The sequence below is a fragment of the Carcharhinus amblyrhynchos genome, chromosome 22, assembly GCF_965287045.1.
Source record: "Carcharhinus amblyrhynchos chromosome 22, sCarAmb.v2.hapA, whole genome shotgun sequence".
NCBI classification, from domain to species: domain Eukaryota; kingdom Metazoa; phylum Chordata; class Chondrichthyes; order Carcharhiniformes; family Carcharhinidae; genus Carcharhinus; species Carcharhinus amblyrhynchos.
The window spans coordinates 2,325,821-2,351,034 of record NC_137345.1 but is presented as its reverse complement, the minus strand read 5'-3'; the positions used below and the strand labels follow the sequence as shown (position 1 = coordinate 2,351,034).

Sequence of the window (25,214 nt, the reverse complement as noted above, 5' to 3'; positions counted from 1 at the left end):
AATGAGAGATTATCTCATTGGGATATAAGACTGAGTGGGTGTGATGGGTAGATGCCCAGGGCTGGAGAATCTCTTAAATGTGTGCACAATCTCAGGAGAAGGAGCCATCATTTAGGACTGAGATTAGGACTAATTTCTTCACTCAAAGGGTTGTGAATCTTTGGAATTTCCTCCCGCAAAGTGTTGCGAATGTTCAGTAACTATGTATATTCAAGGCAAAGTGTACCACTTCACACTTCCCAAAATCACAGCACGCCATCACCCCCTCACTGTGAGCACATCTACCCACCATGACACCCTCACTGTGAACACATCTACCCACCATCACTCTTAGCTTCCTTCCACGGAGCCAACTTTGTATCTATACTGTCGCTATTTAATTTTATGGGCTTTGATATTGAGTCCCTGTTTGGCACTTCGTCAAATGCATCCCTGAGGGCTTGAAAATTCTGACCAATGCCTCTGGTGATTTCTACCTTTGCTTCTTCCAGCAGCCTTGGGTGTATTCCATCTAGACCAGCTGACCGAGCAATTTTCAGTAATGCTCATCATTTTAGCAGACTTCTCTACCTATTAGTACCCTGTCCATATAATCTTCATATCATCTGCTTGCTTTTTGAAGACTGGACAAATCACTCAGTTAATATTCATGTCACTGCCTCTACATGGAGATTACCCTTTGAGTCCTTCGTAGATCTCACTTTTTTACTTTGCAAATCTCTTGTACAATATAAACATTTCAGGGTTTCATAGATTAGTAGGTGGTCATTCGGCCAATCCTGTCCATGCCAGTCAACAGCTGACTTGCACTAATCTCATTTTCTAGTGCTTGACCCATAACCCTAGAGGTTATGACACTGCACGTGAATATCTAAATACTTAAATATCACAAGAGCTTCTGACTCAGCCAGCAGAGTGTTCCAGATCACCCCCGCACCTGTCTAGGTGAAAAAGTTTCTCCTTAACTTCCCTCTTAATCTTCTACATCTCATCTTAAATGTACATCCCCCAGTTACTGACCCCTCTACTAATGGAAATCCTGCCTTTGTATCCATCGTATCTATGCCCCCCAATCTTATACATCTCTATCGTGTTAATTTGTTATTTGCCAATATTGTGTCATGACATCTCTACTGCCTGTACAAACCTTCTCAATTTCCACCAGTACTTCCATAATCATCCTGGTTATTGCAGGAATCTTGCTTCTGACATTTGTCATAAGCCTCCTTTTACAACTATATTTTAAACTTTTATTTCCTGTGTTATCTAGGGAACATCAGCTTTGGATGCTCTGTACTTATTCCCTTCAAAGGAAGGCACTGTTTGTATCTGAATTGTCTCTTCCTTGAAAGCCTTTTGTTGTTCCATTACTGTCCATCACACCAAATCATCTGTGCCAGATCCCTTCCTAAATCACTGAAATAATGCAATAGGATTTTTATTTTTTCACAGCCTCTTGATGGTATAGAGATGGCCTCTGTAGAATCTTGCCTGAAAGACAGTACTGACAGGGCAGCACTCATTCTGTACTACACCAGGAACATCAGCCTGGATTATGGGCTGATGTCTCAGGAGTGGGAATTGGCCTCACAACGTTTGGACTCTCAGGCAAAAGTGTCCAAACTGAGTGTTCCACAAACAACATCGGGACACAACAGCATCCTGCTTCACAATTTGAACAAACATTGCGTGAACCCTTGGCCACTGACCGATCCAAGTCTGCGCACTTACTTTTAAAAATGGAGAGTCTTCCAACATGTCAAGAAATTCAGGGAAATAATCTCCAACCTCTTCATCCACTGCTCCCACCAAGCTGATCTGTCTCATTGGACCAGCTCTGTACGTGCCACAACAGTAAGTCCGTGAAACCTGTCCAAGAAGAGAGTTCCGTTAACAATTCCTAGGAGTAGGCAGTGATTGTCCACAAGCAAAAACCGCATTTTAAATAGACATTCTCCCAACAGTCAATCCAGATAAGCAATCCTAATTACCCATTTCTCAGGATCAAACAGCCCAGGAGGCTACACGATCCATGCTTGTATCAGCTACTTAAAACAGCTGCCCAATTATCCCCACTTTGCCTTGCTCTTTCCTTTTCCCTGCTGTATTGCCATTTTTTTTCCCTTTTCAAGTACATAAACCCAATTCAACTTTGAAATTCTACTGAATCTGCTTCCATCATCTTTTCAGGCTGCTCCAGATCACAATTTGCTGTTCTAATTTTTAAAACAATCCTGTTTTTCTTCCACTTTCTTTCTCAATTACCTTCATGTTGATTTCACGTTGATAAATTAGATTGCTTTCTCTCTCAAATTAATTCCCTGTACTGACAGCATCAGAGGCTTGTGGCAACAATAAAACTGCTCAGAGTGGAGACTGCACGTGTGAACTGAACTAATTTTTCTGCTACTTCTGTCGAGTATTAAACAGAGGATTGCCATCAGGAACGCTAGTTAGTGTTGTAACTAGGCACACCACCAATGTATAACTGAAAAATCTCTTGGAGGCCCACACCATGCAAGGAGCACGTGATGCTGAATCCACTGTGTTCTCATCAGTGCCCTCATGCTTCCCAGCTCAGGAATCTCTCTGACTCTGATCTCTCTGAAGTCACAGCCTGTGTTCAAACAGACACAATCTATAACTGCACAGTAATATATAATCAGAGTACACAAAAGTCATACACACTCACTCACACACTTAATTGAAATCTCAGTGACGGTATGGTTTCCAATTCAAGCACGCTGCGTTACCTGTATCGCCAATTCGGAATCAGGTTTGACATTACTCTGGCCTTATAATAAATTAAGGAATTTTGGTGAGGAATTGTGGAATCTGAGGTATAGAAAATAATCAAAGAATCATTCAGCACAGCAGGTCACCATTAGGCCTACTGCGCCTATGTTGACTCTTAGAAAGAGCTATCCAATGAGTCACACTCCCATGAACTTTCTCCATAGCCCTACAACTTCTTTCCCCCCTTTAAGTATTTACCAAGTTTCCTTTTCAAAGTTATTATTTAACCTGTTTCCAATGCCCTTTCAAACAGTGCATTTCGGTCATAACTCACCGTGTAAAAACAATTCTCTTTTCAAATTTCCTTTGCCAATTACCTTAAATTGGAACTAAATTAAACTGAAAGGGATTCAATCCCAAAGTTTAAATGGCTGGCTGCTTGCCAAAACACAGCACAAGATTAGTATTGGAGAAAAGCAGAAACTGAGAGACTGGGCACTACCTGGGAGCCAAATCCTGGACTAATTCCGAATTGGAGGGTGAGTGAGCCTGCCTTCTCCAGAGATTACCAACACAGCTTCCTTTGGAAATCAGGTGACACTTTATTCCAGATTCAAGCAGGATTGAGACTGGAACTACAGTTTTGGTGCAAAGCTAAACTGCTTCAATACTTCAGAAACTAATCAAGAAAAATGTGCCTCTCTCGTGGGTTTTATTATGCCAAGCTTTGCCAGGTTAGAAATGTTATAAACACCGCCGTAAGTTCCCCTTTAAGTCACTCAGCAACCTGACTTGGAAATAAATCGCCGATCCTTCACTGTCGCCTGCCAAAATCATCAACTTCCTCCCTAGCTGCACTGTAGGTGTACCTACACCATATGGACTGCAGTTCAAGATGGTAGCTCAGCACCACCTTCTCAAGGCCAATTAAAGGTGGACAATAAATGCTGGCATAGCCAGTGAGGCCCACATCCAGAAATAAATAAAACCTTCAAATATTTCATGTTTCAAACTATTGGACTCGACCAGTTTTCCTCACACCTACAGGCATTCCCAGCATGGACTGGCAATGACACACTCAATTATGCGCTGCTCTGCAGAACTGAGACACATCTGGCCAGCCCCAACAGCTAGAAAAAAATCCTTTCTCAAGAAACCGCTCTAGCCTCAAATCCCACAAATTCTTACTTTTCACTCCATCGAATTTTTCCTTGTAGTTGCCTCACTCTTTGTCTCTGCTTTAATCATGCTTGCTGCTTCCCTCAGAATAGCATACCAAAAATGATTTTTTGATTTGATTTATTATTGTCACGTGTATAGTTAATATATTTTCCCAAAAAAAAAGGGGAGTCTAAAATTAGAGGGCATAGGTTTAAAGTGAGACGGAAGATACACAAAAGTGTCCAGAGGGGTGATTTTTCACACTGAGGGTGGTGTCTGGAACAAGCTGCAAGAGTTAGTAAGTACAGTCAGATACAATTTTGTCTTTTAAAAAGGTACGATGGGTATAGAAGGATATGGGCCAAATGTGGGCAATTGGGACTAGCTTAGGAGTTTAAAAAAGGGCACCACAGACAAGTTGGGCCAAGTGCCTGTTGCCATACTGTTAACCTCTATGACTCTATGTGTTAGTATAGAATCATAGAAACCCTACAGTACAGAAGGAGGCCATTTGGCCCATCGAGTCTGCACTGACCACAATCCCACCCAGCCCTACCCCTATATCTCTATATATTTTACCCACTAATCCCTCTAACCTATGCATTTCAGGACACTAACGGCAATTTTAGCATGGCCAATCAACCTAACCCTCACATCTTTGGACTGTGGGAGGAAACCGGAGCAGCCAGAGGAAAGCCACGTGGACACGAGAAGAACGTGCAAGCTCCACACAGATAGTGACCCACGCTGGGAACTGAACCCAGGTCCTTGGAGCTGTGAAGCAACAGTGCTAACCATTGTGCTACACTGCCGCCCCAGTGAAAAGTATTGTTTCTTGCGCGCTATACAGACAAAGTATACTGTTATATATTATATAATTATATAATAGGACGGATGTCAGGGGTAGGTTCTTTACCCAGAGGGTGGTGAGGGATTGGAATGCCCTGCCTGCTGCGGTTGTAAATGCGCCTAGTTTGGGGGCGTTTAAGAGATCTATGGATAGGTTTATGGACGAAAAGGGATTGGTTTAGATTAGTGGGTCAGTGTTTTTTTTTAAAAAGACTGGTCGGCGCAACATCGTGGGCCGAAGGGCCTGTTCTGCGCTGTAATGTTCTATGTTCAGAAAGAAGGAAATGATAGACTGCAGAATGTGTTACAGTCATAGCTAGGGCGTAGAGAAAGATCAACTTAGTGCGAGGTAAGTCCATTCAAACGTCTGACGGCAGCAGGGAAGAAGCTGTTCTTGAGTCGGTTGTTATGTGATTTGTCAATAAATGGGCAAGATAAAGGTGTCAGCCCTTGACAAAGTCATAAGAAAAATACATATTTTGCTACCCTAATTATAGTGAGTTGTCAACAGTCATCATTACTACACAACAGGATACTGGTTGTAGCAAAACAAGAAAATGCTGGAAAATCTCAGCTGATCTGACAGCAAATGTGGAAAGAGAACAGAACCAACGTTTTGCATCTGGATGAATCTTCACTAGCTCTGTTCTCTCTCCACAGATGCTGTCAGACCTGCTGAGATTTTCCATCATTTTCTGTTTTTGTTTCAGATTCCACAGTAATTTGCTTTTATCTTAATGACTGTAGCAACCTCTGTCTTATGGGCATGGGCAATGAAAAGCAAAAATCAGGACATTTCTTTTAACAGTATGCTTTACAGGCTCCATTGGAATCTGCGCAAAATCACTATATTGGTGTGAATTTGGGGTAATTACCCACTAGTCTTGTATTAAAACCACATGAAAAGCCTAGGACTGGTGTAATTAGTGGTTTTTAGTGGTTCAGGAAGTAAAAATTGTTGCCAAATTACCCCCAAGGCCTTGATAAAAATAATTTTATAAGTGTGGAATCTCATTCCCTCAGACAAAATCTAAAGTTGCAGAAGTCTTTTCAAAAAAATTAAACTTCCTTTGAGCTTTCTTGTTTTTCTAATGTTGCTCCCTTAATTCCATGCCCTTTGTGCATAGCGACTCTAATGTATTTCAAGTAAACCTACCTGCTTTGGGCTCCGCACATCTCAGCAAGAATTCTTGGCTGAAGGACTTCCTGCTGCTTTTTCAGTTATCAAATATCTCCTTTGGAGGGAGTTGTGATGAACCAGAGGTCTGAATACCTAAAACCTCCACTGACAAGCCTGCAGAAAGTCTCTGGCAAACAATATTCAAGAAAGGCCATAGCTTCGCTGCTCACAGCAAAAGCTGAGTGAATGATTGAGGACTCCGTTGAGAATTGCATCAGAGTAAGGAACCTGCTCTGCTATGTCCCCTGTCTCCACCAGCTGGTGCTGTATACGTATCCAGATCATTCCCAAGGCCACATGTCATTTCCACAAAAGGTTGCACTTTGCAACGAATTCCCCCAAACACCAGTTACAACACATTCCAATTAAAGATCAATTGATTTATTGCAAGCGACTCACTTCCTGACACCCCAGAGCTGGTCAACATCTACAAGACAAGTCAGGAGTATGATGGAATACTCTTCACTTAACTGGGTGAGTGTGGCCATGACAACACTTAGACACCATTCAGGAAAAAGAAATCCACTTGACTGGCATCCCATTAATCACAGCAAATATTCACTCCCTCCACAACTACCAAATAGTCCCAGATGACCACAGGCTAAGGGTGGTGATTTAACCTGAGGATCCACACCTCAGGCGAGGGGAAGGTTGAGAAGGTAGGGCCTTCATGAATAACCTCAGCTGGTACAGGAATTGAACCCACACTGTTAGCGTCACTCTGTATGAAACCAGCAGTCCAGCCAACTGAACTAAAATGACCCCAAACAGTAAACATTGTGTATCATTTACAAGATGCACTGCAGGAACCAACCATGTCTCCTTTAATAACATCTTCCAAATCTACAACCTTGATCTATTAGAAGGACAAGACCGGCAGACAGATGGGGACACCAGCATCTACAGATCATACATCACCATGACATGGAAATATATCGCCATTTATTTCTCATCATTGGGTCAAACTCTCTCCATAACTTCACTATAGGTGTACCTACATCAGATGGATTGCAATGGTTCTGTTTAAAGTTATTTATTATTAGTCACAAGTAAGGTTTACATTAACACTTCAATGAAGTTACTGTGAAATTCCCCCAGCTGCCACAGTCCGGCACCAGGTCGGGTCAATGCACCTCACCAGCACACCTTTCAGAATGTGGGAAGAAAATGGTGCACCTGGAGGAAACCCACGCAGACAAGGGAACAATGTGCAAACTCCACACAGGCAGTGACCCAAGCCCGGATTTGAACCTGGGTCCCTGGCGCTGGGAAGCTGTGCCACTGTTGCCCAGGAGGGTGGTTTACCATCATCCTCTCACAGGCAATTAGGGACAGGCAATTAATGTCAGCCTAGCTAATGCCTTTGTCAAATTTACTGACCTCTAAGTGTTTGATCACCACCGTGAATTTCTACGTGGCTCAGTGCCAAAATTTGGAAATGAAGCGCCTTGGGACATTCACAAGGATAAAGGTGCTATATAAACATAATTATTGGTTGGTGAACAATGAGGCAGGAGGACGACAAATGGAGAAAAACAAACTTTTCAATCGCAGGACAATTGGACATGCTTCTAATTTGTAGTGTTATGCGGGGAAAAGAATGGCCTGGATCTAAATTAACTGCCCTTTCAAAGAGCTGGCACAGGAACAAGGCAAGTGATCTCCTTGTGTGCGCCAAAGCTGTATGATTCAAAGCAATGTTGACATTCCTGCCATGCACAACCCAACCCTGGAATAAAGTTGCAATTGTTGGGTCTCCAAGCCTCATTTTCTCTGCACACCAAACGTATAATACAAAGGAATAAATTAAGTGAAATCTCATCAAAGTAATGAGATTACAGAGAGGCAATAATTTGGGTTAAGTGATAAGTCTGTGCTGAGGCTAATGGAAAGTTCGGTGAAATAACAAGTCACTATCCAATTTGTGCTATGAGTGTACCAATTAGGGCTCATAAGGCCATCAGAATCCTGTCTGTCTGAGGCTATGAGCAATGTCTCAACAATTCCAGTCTATATTTTTGCTATTTGCTTCAGCTGACTGTTCTGCGCATATCTGAACTCTTGCAGCAATAAATAGCTACCACTGCTGTTCCAAAATTCAGACAGGATTTCCTGCGAGTGTGTCACCATGACTGGGCTGTGAGAGAGACAGCATGTTGACTGGGGTGTCCAGCAGGCAACGCCACTCTTAAGGGGTAGCTGGTCTGTATTGACTGAAGGGGGTCTCAGCTGATTGTGTTAGTATTTACCAGGCTTGCCAGTTTTGTGCAGAGGCTCTCTGGCAGTGTACTACTAATGTAGGTCAGTGAACACCAAGACTTAGCTGGCACATATCACAGTTAAAAACAGCACAGCAGGAGCAACTGCTCTGCTTTCTTCAGATTCTCACGTCAGTTGATATTATACTCAAGGCCTGAACCTTACCATCAGTTCTGAGCTTTCAAACTTTACCCACATGCGGCACAGATCGATGATGGTGGGATGTCTGGTTTGGAAACCACTACTGGCTAAACATTAAATATAGTACCTGATCTGGCATCGGTCCAGATTGCTCAGTGACCAAATTGCAAGCTGGCAATGGATCTCTCTCTCTCTCTCTCACACAAACACACACAAAAACCATCAACAAATTCTCAATTCTGCAGGAAGCTCAGTAAGACACAAACAAGCTGACTACGATTCTTATCAGCACACCAGCATTAAGCTGGGTTTGGTACCAAACCGTCAACATGAAGCTGCCTGTGAGCAGACACAGTCATCACTATCCACCTGATCGATCCCACAAATCACAGGAAGAACTCACTCATTTGTCTAAATATCATCTTTGTGCTTGACAACCGACTTTGGCACCCATTCTGTGATTTTAAAATTCTGATGTTCAATTCTCTCCAGGGCTTAATCTCTCAATAACTGTTTGGCCTCCTTCACAAGAGCAAAAGAAACAGTAGGAGTCGGCCACCAGGCTCTTCAAGCCTGCCCTGCCATTCAATACAATCATGGCTGAGCTATGCCAATCTCAGCTCCTTTTCTTGTTTCCCCATAGCCCTCTATTCCTCAGTCTAGCAAATATTTACCACCTCCATTTTAAATACTTCTAATGATCCAGCATCCACCACCCTTTGAGGCAGAGATTTCCAGAGACTGACCCTCGGAGAGAGGAAATTTCTTCGCACCTCAATTTTAAATGACCAGCCCTTTACCTTGTTGTTCTAGACTCTGCCATCAGTGAAAACATCTCACCATCTACTCTGCTAAGCCCCCCAGATCTTCCTGATCTAACTGCTGCCCAGTCCTCTCTCATTGAGCCCTGGCCTCTGGTCAAGTTGCCTAACTGCTCCCCGAAGGCCGTGCTGCATCTGCCTTGCCCTTGCAGCTCCCGACTGCTCATGCCTCACTCAGGTGGCAGAGCCTTGATGATCGCATGTGTTCCTGGCTCGCTGTCTGCCTACTGCTGGCTTTATCTGGTCTGGCCACTGTTCTTTCTTTGGTTGATAGCCTGATAGCCCTTCTCAGGCCTGGCCTGGTGATCACGAGCTGACCCACTGCTCCCCTCAATGGCCACTGGCCAGTACCACCACCTCAGTACTCACTGAAGGCCTCGATTCCAGGGCAGGGCCTCAGGCTGCTGGGCCAGAATGTCAGAAACCTGGCTGCTGCCTTAATAATGGAAATCAGACAAGACAATCAGGAGCTCTGCCCGAACTGTTCTCAACTCACCACCACCTCAAGGTCTGGGACAATGATACCCTGCTCCAAGGGGACTCCATCAGAACCTGGTGTTATTCTACATTGACTGCTGATGAGCCTATCAGCAAATTCAAAGATACCAGCCTCTGATTGATGCTCCTAAGTCAGCAGCCCCAATGCTGTTTATTTCTTTGTAAGTTTGCTTCTGTCTGAGATCATAGAATCCTACAATGCAGGGGGCCACCATCTGGCACATCAAGTCTGCATCACAATGTCACCCAAGCCCTACCCCCATAATCCCATGCATTTACCTTAGCTAGTCCCTCTGACACTAAAGGGCAATTTAAGCATGGCCAATCCACCTAACCCAGACATGAGACACTGCAGGAGGAAACCGGAACACCCGGAGGAAACCCATGCAGACATGGGGAGAACGTGCAAATGCCACATAGACAGTGACCTGAGACCAGAATTGAACCCGAGTTTGTGGCACTGTGAGGCAGCAGTGTTAACCACTGTGCTGCCCCCCCCCCGCCCCCCACAGAAGTGTGCAGATGGGGTGACAGGAAATACATGGGCAAATAAAAAACATGCTAACTTTCTATCATGTTGCATATACTGGAAACAATAAAAAACCTCTCGGCTTTTCTCCAATTTTGGGCTCTTGTGCACCCCCAATAACAGCTGCGTATTCAGCTACCTAGATCCTGAAGCCCCGAATTCCTTCTTTAAATCTCTCCTCTTTTAAAATGTTCCTGAAAACCTACAACTCTAAACTTTTGATCCTCTATCCTAACACCACCTCACATTGTTCAGTCTCAATTTTCACCTCCTGTGAAGCACGTTGGGCCATTTTACATTCAGGGTGATAGATAAATAAAAGTTGTTGAAACATTTGAACATGCGCAGATCAGGATTCTGGCTCCAAAGAGTACAAGTTTCAGCAGCAAATCTTCATTTGCCCAAGCACAGGAAGAGGGCTTCACCTGGTATCCTAATCAATCATAATCCAGCTACCAAAAACAGATTATCTGGACATGACTTCCACTGCTATTTGCGGAGTCTGGCTGTGTACAAGTTGACTACGTCACCTGTCTACTGTGGTCCACTGGCTATGAACTGGATACTCTGGGGCCACAGGTGCAATGGTTTTACTTCACTTGTTTAACAAACCCTTCTGGCACAAAATGGGTGCAGGAAGCCTGGTTAGAATCATAGCGAATTATAGAATAATTATAAGGCAGAAGGAGACCATTCGGGCCAATGAGTCTGTACAGCCAACAATCCCACTCAGGCCCCATCCCCATAATCTCATGCACTTACCCTAGTTAGTGTCAGGGGGACTAAGGGGCAATTTAGCATGGCCAATCCACCTAACCTGCACATCTTTGGACTGTGGGAGGAAACCAGAGCACCTGGAAGAAACCCACACAGCCACGGGATAATGTGCAAACTCTGCACAGTGACCCAGGCTGGGAATCGAACCTGGGTCCCTGGTGCTGTGAGGCAGCAGTACTAACCATTGTGCTACCGTGCCGCCCACGCAACACCATATCATTCCTCCCTTCAACGTCACAGGCCATCACCAAACACAATGAAGGTACAATTTAGACAGGAATCAGGGTTTGGGGAGGTGAAAGAGGGATGAGGCACTCCTGGGAACAGGAAGGGAGGACAACAGTTTATTTACAGCCAAGTACCAGTTTATTAAAATTAAATACCAAAGGAGTTTGGAGAAATGAAAATCAAACTTTTGATGTCCCTCTTGATCATCAATGTGATAGCCAGAAATCTCATTATCAACTTATTTTGTTTTTCTTTAATGAGATGCAGGCATAGCTGGCGAAGCCAGCATTTGTTGCCCATCCTTAATAGCCCTTGCTTAGGCCATTTCATAGCACCTCGGAGTCAATTACATTGCTGTGGATCTGCAGGTTCGTATGTTGGCCAGAGCAGGTAAGGATGGCAGGTTTCCTTCCCAAAAGGACTTTTTTAAAAAATCTGTTTTAATTTAGATTTTATTTTACACCAACAGTTAGCTATGATATTCTGAATTCTACAACACGATGTCTGGTTGCTGCCTTCCAAGTAGGCTTAGCTGTAGCTGTTTTACAGCTTCTTCCTTGCTGCTGTCAGGCTTTTGAATGGACCTACCTTGCATTAAGTTGATCTTTCTCTACACCCTAGCTATGGCTGTAACACTACATTCTGCACTCTCCTGCTTCTTTCTCTATGAATGGAATGCTTTGGCTGCATAGCATGAAAAATATACTTTTCATTGTAAGCTAATACATGTGACAATAATAAATCAAATCAAAATTGTTGCAACTTAGGTTTTCTTAGCCTCCTTGGCAACCCTGAGTGTTTGTTCCCCTTGAGCTTTGCACATCTCAGGCTTCTGATTTTTCTTTGCCTAATCTCAGCAAGACACACCAGTAATAGCTCATTGGAACTGCAATGCACAATTGGTGCACCTTTCCCGAATCTCTTTAGACTGCCATTTTTTGTGCCTGCACTTGCACAAGATTGTCCAGTTGATCTGTTTGAGGGTTTCTCTTGGCAGACTCGCATTTAGTGTTCAGAAACTGGAAAACCCTCCCATCTATTCTGGCAGCGTGCTTCCCATGACCCCAGATGGGTTGCTTACAACAGTGATAATTGCGGGTCACCATTACTGAGATGATGGTCTTCAATCCTATTAACTGAATTTAAATTGCACCAGCTTTCATTGTGGGATTTGAACCGATGTCCCCAGGAGATTCACTAGATTGATTCCAGAGTTGAGGGGGTTGGCTTATGAGGAGACACTTAACAGGCTGGAATATACTCGCTGAAATTCAGAAGAATGAGGGGAGATCTTGTAGAAACATAAAAGATTATGAAGGGAATAGATAAGGTAGAAGCAGAATTACAGTATTCATTGGCAGGTGAAACTAGAACTAGGGGGCATAACCTCAATGAGGGGAGGAAGCAGATTTAGGACCGAGTTGAGGAGGAACTTCTTCATACAAAGAGCTGTGAATCTGTAGCATTCCCTGTCCAGTGAAGCAGTTGAGGCTACCTTGTTGAATGTTTTAAAGGCAAAGATAGATAGGCTTTTGAATAGTAAAGGAATTGAGTTATGGTGAACGGGCGGACAAATGGAGCTGAGTCCATGAAAAGATCAACCATGATCTTATTGAATGGTGGGACAGGCTCGATGGGCCAGGTGGCCTACTCCTATTCTTAGATAGAGCATCAGCCTGGGCCTTTGAAGTACTAGTACAGTAACTTCATCACATTTCCCCCCCACAAATTAGTTCCATTAAATTCATACAGCCAGTGGAGGGAAACAAAGCAGGAGGCTATTTAACTACCACTCATTAAGATCATGGCTGGTCCTCTGATTTATTGAGCCAGAAGAAAAGTACTGATGACGAAGCCAATACAATTTTGCTTTAAAAAAACAATCTCAGAAATGAAGACAGTTGTATTAAGACAACTGTGTGCAGTTCTCGGCACCTCACTAACAGGGGTGTGATTGCATTGGCTATAAGGAGAGACTGGATATGCTTGGATTGTATTCTTTAGAGGAGAGAAGGTTGAGGGGAGAACATGATTGTGTATAAGATTATATGGGGTATGGACAAGGTGAATAGGAAGTAGCTGTTCCTTTGATTGAGGGGTCAATCACAAGGTTGCACAATTTTAACTTAAGGGCAGGAGATTCAGAGATTTGAGAAAAAACTTTTTCACTCAAGAGGCTGCAGGGAATCTGGAATGCACTGCCTGGGAAGGTAGTGGAGGCTGGAAACCTTACAACCTTTAAAAAATATTTGGATGAGCACGTGAATCATCATAACATTCAAGAATATAGGACAAGGACATGGAAAATGGAATTAGCTTGGCTTCTGTGGTAGTTATTGTTGGTGCAGACTTGATGGGCCGAAAGGCTTTCTTGCGCTGTATGATTCTATGACTCCATAACTTCCCAGTACTGTGTACAAACAGTCCATTATCATTTCACGCCTAATGAATTGCTTATGAAGTGCTGTCAATTTGTGTTCAGCGAGTTCCCACAAACAGCTGTGGGTGGAAAGAGCGGGTTATTCTGTTCTCTAAGATTCAGTGAGGGAACTGTGTTGGCCAGGACACCAGGAGTAAATTCCACTGACTCTGCCTCAGGCTGCACCATAAGGTGAGTGGGTTCAATGGACTATTTAAATTGTCAGGCTGATTTACAGCCACACCCAGAACTGAACGGCTGAGACACAATACATTTCTGAAAGTAGATCACGGATGTTTTGTTAAAGTGCTGCAGAAGGATCAGCTAAACTGCACAGGGGACAACACAGCAAGTCTGAACAAATCCCCTGGTATTATTGGGAGGGTTAAAAATAGGTGGGAAGCTGCCAACTGTAAAACATGTCATGGTACAGTATGAAGTCTGCCAGTTATCTGGCCCAAGTACTGTTGTTTACAGTGAGTTCCTTGGTAATAAGTCACTCATTCACCTAAAATCAGAAACAGCAGCAGCTCCAAAGCATTGGATTATGAGGGGAATTACATCTACTATACTTGTATTCCCTGCTATGCACAAGTTAAGGGACAATCTGATCGAGGGGTTCCGGGTTTTGAGGGGAGTTGATAGAGAAACTTTAGGACAAGGCAACATGACCTGCCAATCAGAGCCAGTATATTTTGGGAGAATTTAGGAAACACTTCACCTGAAGGATGATAGAATGTGGAGAACTCGCTCGCAAAAAAAACAGCAGCTACTAGCTTTAAATCAAAAAATACTAGATTTTGCAAAACAAAGGTATACGAAGGAAAAACAGGTGGATTGAGTTAGGGCTCAAATCAGTCAAGATCTCAAAGAATGGTTCAAGGGACTGAATCACAAAATTCCTACAGTGCAGAAGGAGACCATTCAGCCCATTGAGCCTGCACCAACTGTCCTACAAAACATCTTACTTGGGCCCCATCCCTGTAACCCCATGTATTTACCCCACTGATCCCCCAACCTACACATTTTTGGTTACTAAGGGGCAATTTAACATGGCCAATCCACCTAACATGCATATCCTTGGAGAGGAAATCCATGCAGACATGGGGAGAACATGTAAACTCCACACAGTCACCTGAGGCTGAAATTGAACCCGAGACTCTTTGGGGCATCAGTGCTAACCACTGTGCCGCCCTTCTGTTCCCGATATTTTCGCAATACCAGGTTTAAGTCCAACCGATTTATTTGATAGTAAACTCACAAGCTTGAGGTTTGCCTCTTCACCTGACGAAGAAGCAAACCTCGAAAGCTTGTGAGTTTACTATCAAATAAATCGGTTGGACTTCTTACTGTGTTTACCCCAGTCCAACGCCGGCATCTCTACATCTTGATATTTTCAGCAGATATTTCCTTGAACAGCACTGGTTTAAAATGACTTCTGTTAAGTAGGGAATCACCAAATACTGAACATTTGCGGCATTACCCGAACAGGCAAGAGAGAATTGGGTCAGTACTTGAAGGAGTAGCGACTGAGGCTATTAGCATTTCAGGATCAGTGAGACAAACTACAGCCTTTTCTGATGTTGTTCCTATTCCTGAGTGCTGCACCGTGAACTGCAACTTTCAGATCACAGGTCAAACCACTCAGATGGAAATCCCATGTCACTTATTCAAAGGGGCAACTTTTATCCTTTAACCAATATCACAAACACGCCAACTTCTTTATCTCAATTTGTGGGATCTTGCTATACTCAAATTGGCTGCCATGTTACTTACAACAGTACCTAAACTCCAAAAGTACATCCAATGGTGTAAAGCACTTTTGGATGTCCTGAATGTGAAAGATAATATAGATTTGAAATATTTGTTTTCTTTGAGAACTGGCATCAGCTGTGGCTCAGTGGGTAGCACTGATCCAGGTCAGAAAGTTGTGGGTGTAGGCTATGTTGAATTGCCCGGTGCGTTACTAAGGGGAATGCTTCACCGTCAAAGGTGCCACCTCTCTGTTCCGATTTTAAACCTCTAGATCTTGTGTGCTCCTCTTTCAGGAGGATATAAAAAGATTCCGTGGTAGTATTAAATATGACAGCAACTCTCCCTGGTACCCTGGCCAGTAGCTACCCTTCAAGCAACATCACTGTGGCAGATTATCTGATCATTTACCTCAAACCAGTTGCTACCTGTTGACCACATAATATTTTAAAAGTAATTCATTGGCAAAAAGAGCATTGGGACACAGAAAATGAACTGCAGTTTTCCTAAAGTCAGTATGTAGCTTCTGATGGAGAATCCCATATCCAAACACCTGTATTCAAGCTTCTTCCTAAACTTCCCCTTTTATTAGGTGACAATCTTCAATAACTACATCTACTATGATAGCATGGCTGTTACATTAGACCACAAAAAGAAGTCCAACTTTAAGCTGCTGTGAGACTTCGTTCTGTTTTTACCCCAGTCCAACGCCGGCATCTCCACATATTAGACCACAAGACTTAGGCCACTTGGCTCACTGAATCGCAGATCACAATCAATTATGGCTGATATTTTTCTCATCCCCATTCTCTTGCCTCTTCCCCATAACCCCTGATCCCCTTATTAATCAAGAACCTGTCTTAAAGACACTCAATGACATGGCCTCTACAGCCTTCTGCGGCAAAGAGTTCCACAGATTCACCACGCTCTGGCTAAAGAAATTCCTCCTCATCTGTTTTAAAGGATCGCCCCTTAATTTTGATGGATCATATTCAAAGGCCTGGCTTAATGATATTGAGACAGGAATTCAAATCTTAAACTGGCAGCTGGTGAATTTAAATTCAACCCTGGAATACAAGGTCAGTATCAATGATGGTGACCATGAAACTACCAGGTTGTAATACAAATCCACCTGGTTCACAAATGTCTTTAAGGAAATTGGTTCCCTTACCCTGTTAGATCTATGTAACTTTACATCCATAACAGTTACTGCCATCTGAAGTGGCCCAGGAAGCAGTTATCAAAAAGCTAGCAACTCTCAACCATCTTCTCAAAAGTAATTAGGGATGGGCAATAAACATTGGCTCAAATGCACCACCCAAAACCATGAGAGCAAAAAATGTATAGTTTTATTTATTGACCACTGGAAACAATGGACCTACACATTCATGACATGGAATGAATTGGACATTTTATATAAAGCAAGCCATTATTTATTTTGACACAGGCATGCAAATTAATTCAATCACACCAGGTCAGGCAAACAATTAGCAAATTTTAATGATAAGGTACACGGGGCACAAGGCTGTGGAATGATTCTAAAGATGACAATTTTTTCCTTATCGCTAGTCACCAGGTTTTCCAGAAAAAATGCAGAATTGTGGAATGCGTTCCTCACCACAAAATACTGGAACCTCACACAGCAAAACTGGAATTTGGCTCAGTGAGTCAGTGTGGCTCCGTGCAGCTTGCAAGCAAATTTCTGAAATAGTGTACGCTTTCAGAAAGCCATTAGAACAGGATGCCTGAGATGAACCTTTTACTCACCCGTTCTTTGGAACCGGGCCTTCAAGCTGAGGAATGTTTATAACCATGCTGGAAAACAGGAAACAGGTTTGGGAAGGCAGAGAAACTACTTTGCCCATGGTGCTGATGTTCAAAGTTTATAAACCTAACTCTGCTGAATGTTGCAGATGTGCAGATAGCCCCAAGCATGTAATAGGTATGAAAGCCCCACCCGAGTTCTCAGACAGCCTTACCCTCCATACCGAGCAGTACTCTTTTCCCTGTGGTCCATCCTTGCTTCGGGGTGGTGGAAATTTTCACTGTCAGAAAATTGAAACTATGCTACCAGCTGAGAATTGTTCTAAGCCCCAGATGATACTGTACCATAGTTTGTACTGAGGAACGAGATGCCATTCAGCCCCTTCAACCTGCTCAGCACTAAACTGGTTTTAGTCTATTACTACTTACTGGCATAAATATCTGCATCCTCTCAAAATAAATTTCTCCTTACCTTATGTCTGAGACAAGGGAAAGATCTTTTCTGAGGGCTGTTGGCCTTTGGAACTCTCTGCACCCAGAATGATGGAGGCCGGCTCATTGAATATTTTTAAGGCATGAGCAGGTAGATTCTTGACTAACAAGTGGGCCAAAGGATATCAGGGATGGACGGAATGTGAAGTTGAGGCCACAATGAAATCAGACACGATTTTACTGAATGGTGCAGATCAGGCTTGAGGGGCCAAATGGCCTACTCCCAATTCGTATGTTTGATGTATTTGTTGATGTACACTACAACATCATTTACAAAAGCCTATCAAACAGATTTGAAAGCTCCAACCGCCAGCCATTTCGGGAGGGAGTTCAAGATTCTCCCGCCTGCCCCCGCCAACCCCAAGAGAAAAAGTGGTGTAACCATAACGGGTGGAAATTTATCCAGGCAGTTTTTTTTGATAAAAGTGTGTTGTAATGTTCTTGAAGTTGCAGTTACCACAAAGAAGGGATGGGCCCCGTGATTTGGCCAACAGAAGAATTGGGACTACTTATCTCAGTAACACACAGGCTTCAGTGTCAAGCTGAACTATTGCAATGGGCAATAACTAACAGCAGGGATTTTTAACTCATTCAGTTCACCATAGAAAAGTTTATATGGATGCATATGTGATGCACTGGCTAATAACAGTTTCCTTCATTTTTCAGAGCAAATGTTTAAGAGAGGCTGTTTATTAAAGAGACTGTCCTCCAAACAACTGGTGGAATGAAGAGGAAGCAAGATTTAGAGATCTGAGAAAGATGATAAGCAAGAAGAAATGCGCCATGCGAGACTGAAAAACCACAATTAGCAAACAAACAGACATAGGAATGGGGAAAGGACAATGTAGTCATCACACTTTTATCAAAAGGTCTGCATTCATATAGCAACAACCTCAGGATGTCCCAAAGTGCTTTCAAGCCAAGGTATTCTGTGAAGTGTAGTCATTATTGCAATACAGAAAAAATATGGCAACCAAATTATACACAAGCTCTCACAAACAACAATGTGTGCTAATGGCCAGCAATCTGTTTTAGATATTAGTTGAGATATTAATATTGTCCCAGGTATTAATATTGTTGGAGTAAATTACCCCACTCCCTCTACATCTCCCTTCCTCAAGTAGTGCCATGGTACCTTTCACAACCTCCCAAGGGAGCACACAGGACTTTAGTTTACTGTCTCATCTGAAAAATGACACTTTCAATAGTACAGTGCTCCCATCAATTCTAAGGTGCTAGATTGGATTTGTTTAAGTTATTTGCATGGAACTTAAATCCATAATTTTGTGACTCAGATCAACTCCACTGCTAGTTCCGAATTATGAGTGCTATACATACAATAGCACAGTGGTTAGCACTGCTACCTCAGAGCTCTAGGGACCTGGGTTTGATTCCCGGCTTGGGTCACTGACTGTGTGGAGTTTGCACTTTCTCCCAATGTCTGCGTGGTTTCCTCTAGGTGCTCCGGTTTCCTCCCACATTCTGAAAGATGTGCTGGTTAGGTGTGTTGACCTGAACAGGCGCTGAAGTGTGGCAACTAGGGGAATTTCACAGTAACTTCATTGGTATTATTGTAAGCCTTACTTGTGACTAATAAATAAACCTTAATTGTCAACTTGGCTAATCTTTAAAAGTAAAATCTATTTTACACAGTCATTTAGAAATCCAGATTATTCTTGGTATGGCACAAACTGTCAACCCTTTTAATATCCTGGTAACAGTCAGCTATTTAAACAAATCCAGTGCTGGCTGTCAGCCCCCTAAGTTCAGTAAAAATTCAGCCAGATCGTAATGGGAATGGCGAATGCTCAGTGTTTGTACATGTTTGATGAACTCAGTCTCTCATGGGTCTCCTTTAAAAAGGAACTCAATGCATAAAGTGAATGAGTAAGGCTGAAAGTTGGATTTGAAATGAAAATGACAATGCCCCTTCAAATGCCATACAACGAGAATATTCCCAAAAGAACAAAGCATCTGATAGAGAGCAAGAGACTATTTAAAGTTCATGAAATTAGGCTCCATAGTGGCGCATGTATATATATACACATCTGTATTTCTGCTCCATTATCTAGGAAGCTGACAAGATAGAACAACAGACAACTACTGACCAGTATTAAGAATCTCAAAGATTTTCAAAATTTCAACATGTCCCAAAGCATTTTAGAGAAAGCTGAATAATTTAGAAGCTTAAACACAATCAGAAATTGATCCAGGAGGAAACCATAAAGTTACGAATCCGAGGACAACCAACTGACTCAAGAATAACCTCTTCCCTGCTGCCAGACTTCTGAACGGATCTACCATACATTAAGTTGATCTTTCTCTGCGCCTTAGCTATGATCATAACACCACATTCCGCACCCTCTCCTTTCCTTCTCCCTTATGAAGTCTATGAACAGTATGTTGTCTGTATAGTGCACAAGAAACAATACTTTTCACTGTATCCCAATACATGTGAGAATAACAAAATCAATTCAGCCATCATAGTGAGGCAAACAGCTAGTAAATTAATTCCACCACCCCTACCGCCAACCCCAGCCCCCTGCCCACATCACCCACTGTCCTGTCGCCATGACCTTGTAAATTTTTCTCAAATATTCATCCAACTCCACTTTGAATGTTACTGTTGAATCTGCTCCTGCCAATCTTTCAAGCAGTGGATTCCAAATTGCAACAACTGCACTAATAAAACATTTCATCACACTGTCTCTGGTTCTTTAGACAATCAATTTAAGACTATGGTTACAAGCTCCTGCTAGTGCAAAGTTTCTTTGTTTACTTCATTGAAACCTGCATAATGCCTCAATCAAAACCCCTCTTAACCCTCTCTGCTCTAGGGAGAACATTCCCAGCTTGTCTAGTTTCTCCATATTACTCAATTCCCTGAACTCTTGGACAATTCTAGTAAACCTCTCCTGTACCCTCGCCAAGGCCTTAACATCCTTCCTAAAGTGAGATGCCCAGAATTGAACACAATTCCAGCTGAAATCTAACCAGGTTCCACGTCATTTCCTTGCTTTTGTACTGAATGCCTCCTAACAAAAGCAAGGATTCCCTATTATTCAACAGCCTTCTAAACATGTTCAGACAGCATCAAATATTTGTATGCACAATATACTGGACTTTCATTTAGTTTATATGGCCTCTCATTATTCTTCCTAATAAAATCCACAATTTCACATCACTATTAAATTTCATCTGCTATGCTTATTTTAGCATTAATCTATGCTCTCCTGAAGCCTATTAGTCTCCTAACTGTCTATTAAATCACACTTTTGTTTTGTCTGCAAACTTTGAAACTTTGCTAAGTCCAGGCCATTAACATAACAAAAAGAACAATGGTCGAAAAACCAGAGTGTGGGGAGTTTCACTGCACACTTCCTTCCAGTCTATAAAACTATTCATCACTACACTTGGCTTTCAGCCCCTTAGCCAATTTTGTATCCAAGTTGCCCATATCCTTTTAATCTTCTGGTCTTTAAGTTGGTAACAAGTCTATTATGTGGTACTTTATCAAATGCCCTTTCAAAGACCATATGCACATCAACCACACTACCCTCATCATCCCTCTCCTTTACCTCAAATAAGTTAACCAAACATTTGTAACATAGGGACCACAGCAGCTAATTTACACACAAGTCCCACAAACAGAGGAAAATGACTGGCTAATCCCTATTTGTTTGGTAGCAGGTGAGGGACAAATGTTGGCCAGGGCATTGGATTAACTCACTTCTCTAACACCTTATTAGGCACATTACAGCCTTCTGGACTCAACATTAAGTTCAACAACTTTAGGCAGTGAAATCCCCCTCCCCTTCTATTTGTTAGTTGTTTTTCAGCTCCTTTGGCTTGCCCCAACACAACCCCACCCCTCCCTCACTTGGCCACCTGTCCCTTCCTGTCCAGTTGTGCCCATTAACACATTCTGCTATCTCACCTTTTGCCACTGTTAACACTCTTCATCTTTAATGGCACCATTAACACTCCCATTTGTCTTATGTCCAGGACAAAGTTGTCAATATCATCTTTGCCCCAACCTAGCCCTATTTTGTTCTGTTCCAACTCCTCCACCCCCTTTCCGATAATTTAATTCTATGCATTTACCTTTCTTCAGTTCAAAGTCTCAACACCAGGTCAAAGCCCAACAGGTTTATTTGGAATCAAGGCTTTCGGAGTGCTGCTCCTTCATCAGTTGAGTGGAGCTTATCTAATGAAAGAGCAGAGCTCTGAAAACTCATGTTTCCAAATAAATTTGTTGAACTTGACCTTAGTGTTGAAGACTTCTTACCGTGCCACCTCAGTCCAGCTCCACATCATTTCTTCAGTTCAGTAGAAGGGTCATTAATTTTGTTTTGCTCCATGGATGCTGCCACAGCTTAACATTATGTCAAAAAAGCAACAACTCAAACAGTACAACGCTCCAATATATTGCACGGAGTGTCAGAATAGGATCTAGATTCTGTGCTTCAGTGCTCGGAGTGGGTTTTGAATCTATTACTCCCTGGACCAAAGGTAAGAGTGCTAAAGCCATGCCACGGCTGACACTTAATTCTGTTAGCTTCAGGGCGGATCACAAAAGAATGGTTTATGTTTACGCTACTAAATCTAGTTTCCTGACAACAATGACACTGTGAACGTTATAAATTGGTGCACCTTCACCATTCTCCCATGGAAACAATGTCAATAAACAATAGAAAACCAACTTTAAAGAGACACTTCAGCCACTAGATATTAAAGTGTACACTCTGAATAGAAGTTAATATTTAGACAAATGAAATATTCAATGCTAGTCTCAAGTGTCCCATTTTTAATCTTCACATAGATGGAACATATTTCTAAATCTACATGTGAAACCTACCCAAGAGGGATAGAGAAGAGGTACTTTAAATAAACTGGAACTTTTCTTTTAATGTCTAGAAAATGTAAAGCAGGCAGTTGTACAGAAAATCAGCAATGCTCCAATGAATGTTGTAGTTGTGTGCAGTCTGAAAAGACAGCTGGATTAGTGTATCATTTAAAAAAACCAAAAAGCTCTGACAAGGGATCATCCAGATTTAAAATATTAGCTCTGTTCTCTCTCCACAGATGCTGTTAGACTGGCTGAGATCTTCTGGCACTTTGGTTTTTGTTGCAGATTCCAGCATTTGCAGTAAGTTGCTTTCATCTTAGTGTTTCCCGGAGTCGGTTCAACTCCAGGTTTCAGACAATCTCACGGTGCATTTACTTTATAGGCACGTGCCCAAGTGCAGAAGCACCACCATCAGCTGTGTCCCGTTGTACTAATGCCGTCAGGAAACAAGCAGTACCAGAAACTTGGAAGAGCGAGTGTGATGGGTTCCGATGGCTGGTCCCATATGCGCCAACCCGGCCTCTGCACATCAACAGCAGCCCCTGAAAAACTACAGGCCCTGGCTCCCTAACACTGACTGCAAAAAGATAGAGTTAGTAAGAGACAATTGCTCTTCTGGAGCAGGGTCAACAAATCCTGTAAAATGTAGACACTTTTGAGATAAATTATTAGTAGCAAACAGTTATTGGAACAGATCAGACTATCAAGTTCAGGTCACTTCTCATTAACTCCACTGCAATGCACAAAAGGTTTGCTGACACGGTGAAACAAACATTTGATTAGGTTTGACCATCTACCGGGAATAAATTGCATTTTTCGCGATTTCATTAACAAGATATAGATCCCATCCCAGGAACATACATTTATACAGCGCATTACTGTGTCCTCAGGAATCCCAAAGTGCTTTATAATCAATGAATTACTTCTGATGTACGTTACTGCTGAATGTACGAAAAGCAAACCTATGACTTTTACCAATTGAAGGAATAACAGCAGCAAACCACTCCAAAGTTACACACTAACCCACCTTGGAAATATATCACCATTATGTCATTATGTTAAAATCCTAGATCTCCCTTAACAACATTGTGGGGCCACTTTCAACAAATGGACTGCAGCAGTTCAAGGTGGCAACTTCTCAAGGGCATTTAAGGATAGACAATAAATATTGGCCTTGCCAGGGATGCTCACAGCTCATGAATGAATAAAATAAACATGTAGTCAATTTATGCATAGCAAAGTCGTAGTTCATCTGACTTAAAAAATATTCTGAAGCGTCCTTGGATTTATTATTTATTTACTTTAGTCCTCCCAAAGGATTAATTCACCATAATACATCAAAATACAGATCTACTACCTAACTGAGCAAAGCAGAGGACACTGCCCCATTAAGAATCCTGCATATTGTCAACGTAATCATTACAGACAGAAACCTCAGTATGGAATGCCTCCTTGCCTGTCAGATACTGGGAGACACTGCCATGCACTAAAGGAATAAGGGCTCAAATTAATAAGATCAACCGTGAAAAACAGATGGGAGGGGGAGAGAAGAACAGGGAGGCAAGCTCGAAGGACAGAATGAAGAGCATTCAGAAAAAGACAATTTTAAATGACCTCCTTTTGATATGATTCATCATACATTCTTTACAGAAAGTCACCTTCACATACAAGTGAATAGGCTGTCACCAGGGGCTTCGGATGGAGGAAGAACCATCACAGGAAATCAGCCTAGACATTTTGCAGTAGCTACATTAGCACACTGCCCCAGCACCAACTTCACAGGTTCCAACAAAATGCTTTCAAAAGGTGGGAACAGATCAACAACAGGAAAGACAAGAATGTAAAACTGTGTGGACTCATAATAGGTAGAAACATGCTGGAGAAACAAAGATGCTGACAAGAGGAAGCTTTGCCCTGGGGGGGAATGAATATTTTAATCATGTTACATTTTCCACTTGCAAATGAGGGACACTGAAGCAGCACAGCCCACTCAACTGCAGATGAAGCAAAATGATCATATCACCATTTTACTGTAATCCTGTGCTGACTGCAGGTTTCTGGCTTTCTGTCTAAACACCGGACACTCACACTAGGCATCGGTCTTGATTGAACATCTTTGCTCCTGGTCCATAGAGTACATTGAGATTGTTCCTTGCATCCGAGAGGTTACTTCATGACGTAAACAGCCGCATTACTGACAAGAGGTTCTTCCAAACAGCTGCTATTCCCTCCCAAACTATACTCCTTATACACTCATGACTGTGTGGCCAAATTTCCCTCCAATTTGGTTTTCAAGCTTGCTGATGACACAACCGTGGTGGGTCAAATCTTAAACAATGACAAGACGAAGTACAGGAACAAGAGAAAATCTGGTGAACTGGTGCAGTGACAGTAATCTCTCCCTCAATGTCAACAAAACAAAGGAGATAGTCATCAACTTCAGGAAGCATAGTGGAGAACATGCTCCTGTCTATATCAATGAAGACAAAGTAAAAAGGGTCAAGAGCTTCAAGTTTTTAGGTGTCCAGATCACCAACCACCTGTCCTGGTCCCCCCATGCGAACCCTATAGTTAAGAAAGCCCATCAACACCTCTACTTTCTCAGAAGATTAAGGAAATTTGACATGTCAGCTATAACTCTCACTTACTTTTACAGATGCACAATTGAAAGCATTCTTTCTGGTTGTATAAGAACATAAGAAATAGGAGCAGGAGTAGGCCATCTAGCCCTTCGAGCCTGCCCCGCCATTCAATAAGAT

At 42.5% G+C, this 25,214-nt stretch overlaps 1 protein-coding gene across 1 annotated transcript in view; it reads right to left on the bottom strand.

Moving 5' to 3' along the window:
- Positions 1-25,214, bottom strand: part of LOC145356805 (lysine-specific demethylase 9-like) — a 79,420-nt gene that overhangs the window by 13,703 nt on the left and 40,503 nt on the right. The window contains exon 3 of the mRNA XM_080209694.1: positions 1,732-1,869. Within this exon, the coding sequence (XP_080065820.1) occupies positions 1,732-1,869 (138 nt within the window). The remainder of the gene's footprint in view (positions 1-1,731; positions 1,870-25,214) is intronic.